The following is a 6620-nucleotide window of genomic DNA, read 5'->3' as shown; positions in this document are numbered from 1 at the left end:
GCTGACATAGTGGTTTCGCGGCTATGTCACGTCAGAACTCGGAACTGGGAGTATATCGATCTAGTACGAGTTCACGAGTTGGAAGTCACTGCCGTTCGGATGCACTTTCACAGGTAGAAGGTTGGAAAAGCACGAGTAACGGGTTGCCTGGAACGCGGCACGACTGTACAGTGGTTAGCTGCGTAAAACAACGTGTTTTTGAAAGAATCGATTCACTGATTCACTTTTATGTTCTGAATCATATTTGCTCATACACTGAAAAAAATGATTCATTGGTAAGTGGTTGCAATCAATTTATTTTAGCTACATCCCAGCTATTTTTGGTTCCCAGAACGTTCCCGGAACGTTCCCAAGAACGTCCCCTATTGGTTAGCCAGGAAAGTTTTCTTTACGCAACTAGAACGTTCCCTTAAGGTTAGGAGAACGTTCTGGGAACGTTCTCTCTAGGTTATAAAAATAAAACTTAAAAAATAACCTGCAGGGAACGTTCTAGGAAGGTTCTTTTTAGGCTAAAAAATAAAAACTAAAAATAACCTGCAGGGAACGTTCTCTGTAGGTTGTAAAATTAAAACCTAAAAATAACCTGCAGGGAATGTTCTGGGAAGGTTCTTTTTAGGTTATAAAATAAAAAAACTAAAAATAACCTGCAGGGAACGTTCTCTGTAGGTTAAAAAAATAAATATAAAAATAACCTACAGGGAATGTTCTGGGAATGTTCTCTGTAGGTTATAAAATTAAAACCTAAATATAACCTGCAGGGAACATTCTGGGAAGGTTCTTTTTAGGTTATAAAATTAAAACAAAAAATAACCTGCAGGGAACGTTCTTTATAGGTTATTAAAAAGAAAACCTACAGGGAACGTTCTGGGAACGTTCTCATTTGGTTCCCGAAAAAAATAACCATATGGGAACGTTCCCAGAACGTTCTGTGTGTGCTGGGATTTAAATAAATTTTGTTGACTAACTTTCAACTTTTTTTTACTTAAATGCAGCTCAAATAAATTTAATTGCAACCACTTTTCTTTAAAAAAAAAAAGTAAATTCAATGAATTCAATGAAATTAGCAAGCGTTTCGGTCCTGAACGGCTCAGTGTTTGAATGAATCGGTTGAGTGAATGGAAGAGTCATTCGTAGCGTAGCCTAATGAAGTAACTAGTAAATGTATTCGAAAGATCGAATCAAATAAAAATAAAAAATCAATTTGCTTTGAAAATACCATTTTGATGTCCCAAATCACTGAATTAAAATAATTATCACATTTTTGCGATGTCATCTGGCATTTGTTTTTTGGGGTGTTAAACAAAAATCAATAGTTTTCTTTAAAAAAGTAATATAGTATGCTGTTTAACTGCAGATTATGTTATTCAGTTATAATGAATACATAAAATCTATATATCTACCCATCTATCTATCTATTAGTGATGGATAAGTGTGTGAATCTACCAGATGGTAATTTTCTGTAAGGGGTTAGCACATTGTGGAAAAATACGTTCTGCTTCACAAGATGTGCCAGCCATGCTTTCACATCATTTATTACAGGCGGTCTATTTTCTGCCTGGCAAAATGTTCCCATGTCTTTCACACATTTATTTTCGTGGATAGTACATTCCGCTGTTCCTGCCGACAAATTACTTCTTTCTGAGAAAGAAGCCCATTTTATCTGACAACATGACAGTGTAAACTACCGACAAGCAATGCAGCAAATGATTCGCTTTGAATTAAGTAAAAATGATGTTCCTGTCGACTAAAGTAATTTTAAGCCAAGTTCATTCAATCATTCAATCGTTCGTTCAATAATTTATTTGGTAATAAGCAGCACGTAAACAGCAGTTTAATGTACAGCCAGCCAGAACAACCCTCTGCTTTTACTTATTTATAATAATCTTAAATAGCCTACCTCGTTTGTTTATTTATTTTATTGCGCAATTTATCACCGTAAAGTGGACGAAATCCCTTTAAATAAACCTAAAATACCTATAAAATAATGCAAAATAAAACCAACTGTTTCCACTATGACAAAATGACTCACATTTGATGTCATTTCTGCACCTCTCTCACTCCTCAACAGACGGTGGCAGTAGCACACTTCTATATACAACTAGAAAAAAATAATACGAACCCCAGAAACACAAACGTCTCATGTAGACACGCATAGATATGGGCTGATCGTGGATATATTTTGTATAATTGCGTGCGTATCTTCGATAACCTTTCTAATTCAGATTCAAATGTAATGTATCTTCTTACTTCATAGTTTCTGATTGTGTAACTACACGCTTTTTGTAAACAAGCAGTTGTTACGTACTGTAATAGATTGAGGCAGCAATGTTTCATTTATCATGTCAAAAATCTATGTATAGAGCAGCTATTAAATGCAAACATGTGGTCCAAATGAAAACACTTTTGAAACGAAACCCAATGCATGGAACATGGAGGAGGTCTTTCAACGCTGAACATGTAATGTGTCATCCTCAATCTTATTACATTAAACCCCCTAGAGTGTAAAACTAGTCTAGACATGACATTTACTAACTGTGAGTTAACATATGAGAGCAGTGAATTGCTGTCACTCATTTGCATTTGTTTTTCTCTCCTTCACAGACTTGCCTTGAATCAAGAGCACTTCCTATAGTTCATCATGTCAAGTACATATGTGACCTCCCCGAAAACCACAGGTTTCCCATGGGAAAGTTCCCCAAAGTCCTGGAGAGTCTGCTCAGAGATCAAGTCATAACAGATAAACAGGTTGGACATGATTAGTGAATCTACGACTTATATTAACACACACATAACACACAAAGCCAGGTTTAATAATAGTGTTTTTAGGACGCGTCATCAATCGGCCATATTAGCAGCACTGAATGTAAACAATGCCACTGAACAGAAGGAAACTTGCATATTTTGCTGATTATTGCTGCTGAAAATGATGAATTATTGTCATGTTTGGGGCTGTACTAATCGCTCAGAGCGGGAAAAACATTTGGAGTACTATAGACTGCCAAAAGTTACAACAAATCAAAGAGAAGCGTGCCAAAAACTGCCTGAGGAACAAATGGTTTGTAGTTGGCTAAACTGAACCAGGATTTTCAGGGCAAGAATCTTTGCAACATTCATGTTTGTTCTTATCATTTCCAGGCAAGTAGGTGATATATTAGGCTAATATTTTAATTAATACTGCTCATATGTATCTTTATTAACTTTAGTTTGTCAAAATAATGTGTCCTTTTCCTGCTCTAAATGTGACCCTGGACCACAAAACCAGTCATAAGGTTAAATTTTACAAAACTGAGATGTATACATCATATGAAAGCTCAATAAATAAGCTTTCTATTGATGTATGGTTTGTTAGGATAGGACAATATTTGGCCGAGATACATCTATTTGAAAATCTGGAATCTGAGGGTGCAAAAAAATCAAAATACTGAGAAAATCACCTTTAAAGTTGTCCAAATTAAGTTCTTAACAATGCATATTACTAATCAAAAATGACATTTTGAAATGTTTACAGTAGGAATTTTACAAAAAAATCTTCATGGAACATGATCTTTACTTAATTTCCTAATGATTTTGGGCGTAAAAGAAAAATCAATAATTTTGACCCATACTATGTATTTTTGGCTATTGCTACAAATATACCCCAGCGACTTAAGACTGGTTTTGTGGTCCAGGGTCACATATGTTTAGCAGCTTCCACACTTTTTTTCTCTGGTTTAGACAGCTTACAGTAGACAAAAACAATATATTCAGTAGTACATTAAATGCAATCCTTGCTGTTTACATCTGAGTATCTCCAATATGCATCCGGGTAACCAAATCGTGACGTAATTGCAAACCCTCTATATGCTTTAAATGTCACTGTCTTATAGGTGTGGGCCCCTAAGATTGCTTCCACAGAGCTTCTGGGATATGTGCATACTGAGGAGTACCTGTCCAACTTTATTAGTGGAAACGTCAGTGAGAAAGATCAGAGACGAACCGGATTCCCCTGGAGTTCTGGTTTAGTACAACGCTGCAGATATGAAACAGGTATGTCATTTAGTATGTGCTTCAAGTCAAGATGTGTGGTGAATTGTTTGGGTCATATTTTACTTTTTACTGTGATGTATTCCTCTCATGTGAGATGTGGTCCAGGAGGCACCGTGTTGGCAGGAGAGATCGCCCTGCAGAGAGGACTGGCATCCAGTACTGCCGGAGGTACTCATCATGCCTTTCCCAGCTACGGCTCAGGCTTCTGTCTGCTCAATGACCTGGCTGTAGCTGCCAAACACTTGATGGGTGAGTCCACATCCAGGAGGAGGATTCTCATCGTGGATTTGGATGTACATCAGGTACACGACTTGCATGGGTCAAACTTTACGGGTTTTATTTTTGAGTAAGAGATGTTTTAATAATAGTGGATAAATCATTTACATCTGAAACGGATAAAAAATACTTTTGTACTGACCAAAATGCTGTTGCTTTTTTTGAATTATGTATAATAATGAATAATAATGTTTTTTCTTCCTCCTGTTCACTAGGGTGACGGCACAGCATTCATGTTTAAGGACGAACCCGATGTTTTCACCTTCTCAGTGCATTGTGGGAAAAACTTTCCTGTGCAAAAGCAGCAGAGTGACCTAGATGTTAGTTTGGAAGATGGCACTGAAAACAAAGAGTATCTTTCCAAAGGTATTTTGTACCTACACAGAAACGTACAGTTGAGGTCAAAAGTTTACATACACCTTTCAGAATCTGCAAAATGGTTATTATTTTACTAAAATAAGAGGATCATACAAAATGCGTATTTTTTTTATTTACTACTGACCTGAATAAGATATTTCACACAAAAGACAGTTACATATAGTCCACAAGAGAAAATAAAAACGACCCTTTTCAAAAGTTTACATATGCTTGATTCTTAATACTGACTTGTAACCTGAATGATCCACAGCTGTTTTTTTTTTGTTCGTTTTTTGTCCTGAACAGTTAAACTGCCCGCTGTTCTTCAGAAAAATCCTTCAGGTCCCACAAATTCTGTGGTTTTCCAGCATTTTTGTGCATTTGAACCCTTTCCAGCAATGACTGTATGATTTTGAGATCCATCTTTTCACACTGAGGACAACTGAGAAACTAATATGCAACTATTACAGAAGGTTAAAACTCTCAAAGATGCTCCAGCAGGGAAAAATGATGCATTAAGACTTTTGAACAGAATGAAGATGTGTACATTTTTCTTATTTTGCCTTTATTTATATATATTAGTACTGCCCTTCAGAAGCTACTTGCATGTTTTCCAGAAGACAAAATAAATTCTTAATGCATTGTGTAAATAATTTCAATAAATCCGTATTTAAAAAAAGAGTTCATACAAAATCAAAAAATTTGCTTAAATTGCACTCACCCCCATCCAAGATGTACACGAGTTTGTTCCTTCATCGGAATAGATTTTGAGAAATTTAGTATTACATCAGTTGCTCTGCAGTGAATGGGTGCCGTCAGAATGAGAGTCCAAACAGCTGATAAAAACATGACAATAATCCACAAGTCATCCACATGACCCCAGTACATTAATAATGTCTTGTGAAGTGAAAAGCTTAGTGTTTGTAAGACACAAATTCATCATTATGGCCAAAAATGAGTCCATAATCCATGTTAATTCTTTCTCCATCCCCTGTTGTTCTCTCACGCATTAAAAATCTATTGACATTTTTGTGTTTAATCTGTGCATATTCCTCTCCTGATTCAGATTATTTTTCACTGAAAAAGCAATTATTATGGATAAAGGACATTCATTGTATGTCAGGGGTTTTCAAACCTGTCCTGGAGCCTCCCCTGCCCTGCACATTTTGCTTGTCTCTCTCATCTAATACACCTGATTCAAATCATCAGCTCATTAGTAGAGACTGCAAGACCTGAATTGGGTGTGCCTAATAAGGGAGACATACAAAATGTGCAGGGCAGGGGAGGCTCCAGGACAGGTTTGAAAACCCCTGTTGTATGTAATTGTATTGTATTTTAGCTGGAAACAATGGTTTGAAGTTAAAACACCTTAATGATGGATTTGTTTCTTACAAACACAGAGTTTTCCACTACACAAGATGTTAACTGATCAGCCGGAGTCATGTTGTGGTTTATTGTGTTAAAATCACATTTTTTTCTCATACTAATGACACCTGGGGCCTCATTTATAAAACTTTCTTACGCACTGATTTGATCTTAGGCCCCGTTTACACGAAGGGAAAACGCAGATATTTCCCTGCGGTTTGGCCTCTCATTTACACGAAAACCCCGTTTTTATCACAGAAAACGATTATTTCTAAAAACTCCGGCCAAAGTGGATAAATTAGAAAACGCCGTTTTCACGTTGTAGTGTGGACAGTAAAAACGGAGGCTTTGGAAAACGATGACGCATATTTATAGTCATGTGACGCATATTGTACCAATAGATATCTATGTTTACACCAGTGCCTGTGCTATTCACTGTCACACTGCTGCTAAAGAGATTTACCTTGTACACTCCTCAAATTATAGTCCTAAAATGATGACGGAAAATTTACTCACAGTTGCTGTCCTGCAAAACATGATGACAACTGCTTTTCAGATAAAATAATGAGCGTGATATAGACGCGTCAGTGGATGAT

General features: G+C 36.5%; 1 protein-coding gene across 3 annotated transcripts; it reads left to right on the top strand.

Annotated features, from left to right (window-relative positions):
- The first annotated feature begins 2133 nt into the window (after window positions 1-2133).
- On the top strand, window positions 2134-5415 carry hdac12 (histone deacetylase 12). Of its 3 annotated transcripts, XM_073818353.1 has the most exons (6): window positions 2134-2457; window positions 2602-2745; window positions 3867-4026; window positions 4132-4328; window positions 4518-4668; window positions 4966-5415. In XM_073818353.1, the coding sequence occupies exons 1-6, from the start codon at window positions 2326-2328 to the stop codon at window positions 5067-5069; spliced, it is 888 nt and encodes a 295-aa protein (XP_073674454.1). In that variant the 5' UTR covers window positions 2134-2325; the 3' UTR covers window positions 5070-5415. The 3 variants fall into 3 exon arrangements, with proteins under 3 accessions (XP_073674454.1, XP_073674452.1, XP_073674453.1); XM_073818351.1 differs by having other exon boundaries at window positions 3867-4328; XM_073818352.1 differs by having other exon boundaries at window positions 3867-4328; window positions 4518-5415.
- Window positions 5416-6620: the final 1205 nt, after the last annotated feature.

The sequence above is a fragment of the Garra rufa genome, chromosome 14, assembly GCF_049309525.1.
Source record: "Garra rufa chromosome 14, GarRuf1.0, whole genome shotgun sequence".
Taxonomy (NCBI): Eukaryota; Metazoa; Chordata; class Actinopteri; order Cypriniformes; family Cyprinidae; genus Garra; species Garra rufa.
The sequence above is the reverse complement of the archived record's forward strand: the minus strand, read 5'-3'. Positions and strand labels throughout refer to the sequence as shown.

Coding starts and splice junctions, on each gene's coding strand:
- hdac12 (XM_073818351.1), top strand. CDS start 2,326: ATGTTTCATTTATCATGTCAAAAATCTATGTATAGAGCAGCTATTAAA. Junction 2,458..2,601: donor GGTCTTTCAACGCTGAACAT/GTAATGTGTCAT, acceptor TCTCCTTCACAG/ACTTGCCTTGAATCAAGAGC. Junction 4,669..4,965: donor CAAAGAGTATCTTTCCAAAG/GTATTTTGTACC, acceptor TGTCCTGAACAG/TTAAACTGCCCGCTGTTCTT.